Source organism: Mandrillus leucophaeus, unplaced genomic scaffold (genome assembly GCF_000951045.1).
Source record: "Mandrillus leucophaeus isolate KB7577 unplaced genomic scaffold, Mleu.le_1.0 Scaffold1157, whole genome shotgun sequence".
Lineage (NCBI taxonomy): Eukaryota > Metazoa > Chordata > Mammalia > Primates > Cercopithecidae > Mandrillus > Mandrillus leucophaeus.
Genome location: NW_012099843.1, coordinates 196735 through 198727, shown reverse-complemented (window position 1 = coordinate 198727; position 1993 = coordinate 196735). Strand labels below are relative to the sequence as shown.

The window sequence follows — 1993 nt, the reverse complement described above, 5'->3', positions numbered from 1 at the left end:
CGCCTATAGTCCCAGCTACTTGGGACTGAGGCAGGAGAATGGCATGAACCTGGGAGGTGGAGCTTGCAGTGAGTCGAGATTGTGCCACTTCACTCCAGCCTGGGCGACAGAGCAAGACTCCATCTCAAAAAAATAAAATAATAAAATAAAATAAAGTAAATATAAATGAATAAATGGAGAAATAGAGACTTTTAGGGTTGGAAGGAACCTTAATAATCATTTTTATTTTATCTTGCTTATTTTTTCAGCTAAGGAAACTGAAGTTCAGAGAGATCCAATGACTTGCCCAAATCACAATTAGGCATACAATAAACTAGAACTCAAATTTCAGATATCTCAGTTCATTGTTTTATCTGTTTAGTTAACATTTATTCAGTGCCTGTTTTGTACACATCATTGTGGTAGATACTGTGAGGTAGACAAAATAATTAGGGGAGAGTGAATTATGAAATGAAGGACTATATAGTCTTAAGCAGAAAAAGAATGTGTTCTTGATATACTTATAGAAAAGTATTTAGGCAATATATAAGTAAGCACAACAAACGTTTGATATTTCAGAGGATTATAACAGGTAATGTTTTAGTGCTTAAGAGAAGATTAAGCACTAAACAGTGACTCTGACTCTTCTAATTCTCTTCTAATTCTGGCTTCTAAACTAATTTGTCTAAATTTATTTGCTATTCTGAAGCTTAATATGAAAATTGACATAGAAAGTATGCAGCAGTTGCTGTTTAATCATGTTGCTGTTTATAGTTACAATATCTATCACTTGTTTCTTTGGGTTTTTGTTTTTTATCAAATATTTTAGGATCCTTACAATAATATTGTCCGTACTGCAATAGAAGCAATGGCAGCAGTATTTGGAGGGACTCAGTCTTTGCACACAAATTCTTTTGATGAAGCTTTGGGTTTGCCAACTGTGAAAAGTGCTCGAATTGCCAGGAACACACAAATTATCATTCAAGAAGAATCTGGAATTCCCAAAGTGGCTGATCCTTGGGGAGGTTCCTACATGATGGAATCTCTCACAAATGATGTTTACGATGCTGCTTTAAAGGTGAGTTTTTCCACTTTGCAACTTTCTTTTCAGAATTTGCAGATTTGTAAAGATTTGTAGATTTTAAACTTATAAGTCAAGATTTATAGATTTTAAATTTATAAATCAAATCACTTACAAATTCATATAATATATAAACAATGTTTGCAAAAAAAGAAATTCAGATTTAATTTTATAGTTTTCAAAACTGAATCCATTTAAAAATACATTTGTATTAAAGCATTTTATTAAAAGAATTGAAAAGATAGCTAGTATTAAAAAGCTCATAGAAAGAACAGCAATTTTTGATCTTCTACTTTTTTTTTCCTGCTTCCTGGAGTAAGATACATACTTCTTTGCTTATTTTTGTTTTTATCTGCATAGTTTATAATCACATGTATACTGTTTCTTCTAATTTTATCAACTGTAGACATTACACATGAGACCTTAGACACTATTGCTTTCCTAGTAGAGTAGTTTAGATTTTGGCTGATTCATACCCCTACTTTGCCTCCTCCCTTAGTACCGATATAATGATATCTCAATATAATCTTTTCTGAAATCTTCTAATGTTCTCATTTGATTTGAATTGTCTTTTCTCTATTTCTGCTCACTATTGCTGTTGTTTCACTCCTCTTTGCCATTATAGTAGGAATATATTTTCATTTCTCCTCTGTTGAATTCTGAATCTTGAATTCCATGTCTATCTCTTGGTTATTTGGAAGTACATCTCATAGAAATCTGCTAAAAATGGTGCATGGGAGATAAATTATTTGAAACTTTGCCTGTTTGAGAATGTCTTTATTCTGTTTTTATACTTGATTGATAATCTGACTAAGCTTGACATTATTTCCATTCAGGAAATTCATAAGCAAGTTTATAAGCATTGATCTGTTTTTTATTCTATATTTTTATTCTGGCTTTCAATATTTCTGATCAGAAATTTGATGCCATTCT

At 31.5% G+C, this 1993-nt stretch overlaps 1 protein-coding gene across 1 annotated transcript in view; it reads left to right on the top strand.

Moving 5' to 3' along the window:
• MUT (methylmalonyl CoA mutase) overlaps positions 1–1993 on the top strand; it is a 48895-nt gene that overhangs the window by 18275 nt on the left and 28627 nt on the right. Inside the window, exon 6 of the mRNA XM_011998338.1 lies at positions 809–1057. Coding sequence (XP_011853728.1) covers positions 809–1057 — 249 coding nt within the window. The remainder of the gene's footprint in view (positions 1–808; positions 1058–1993) is intronic.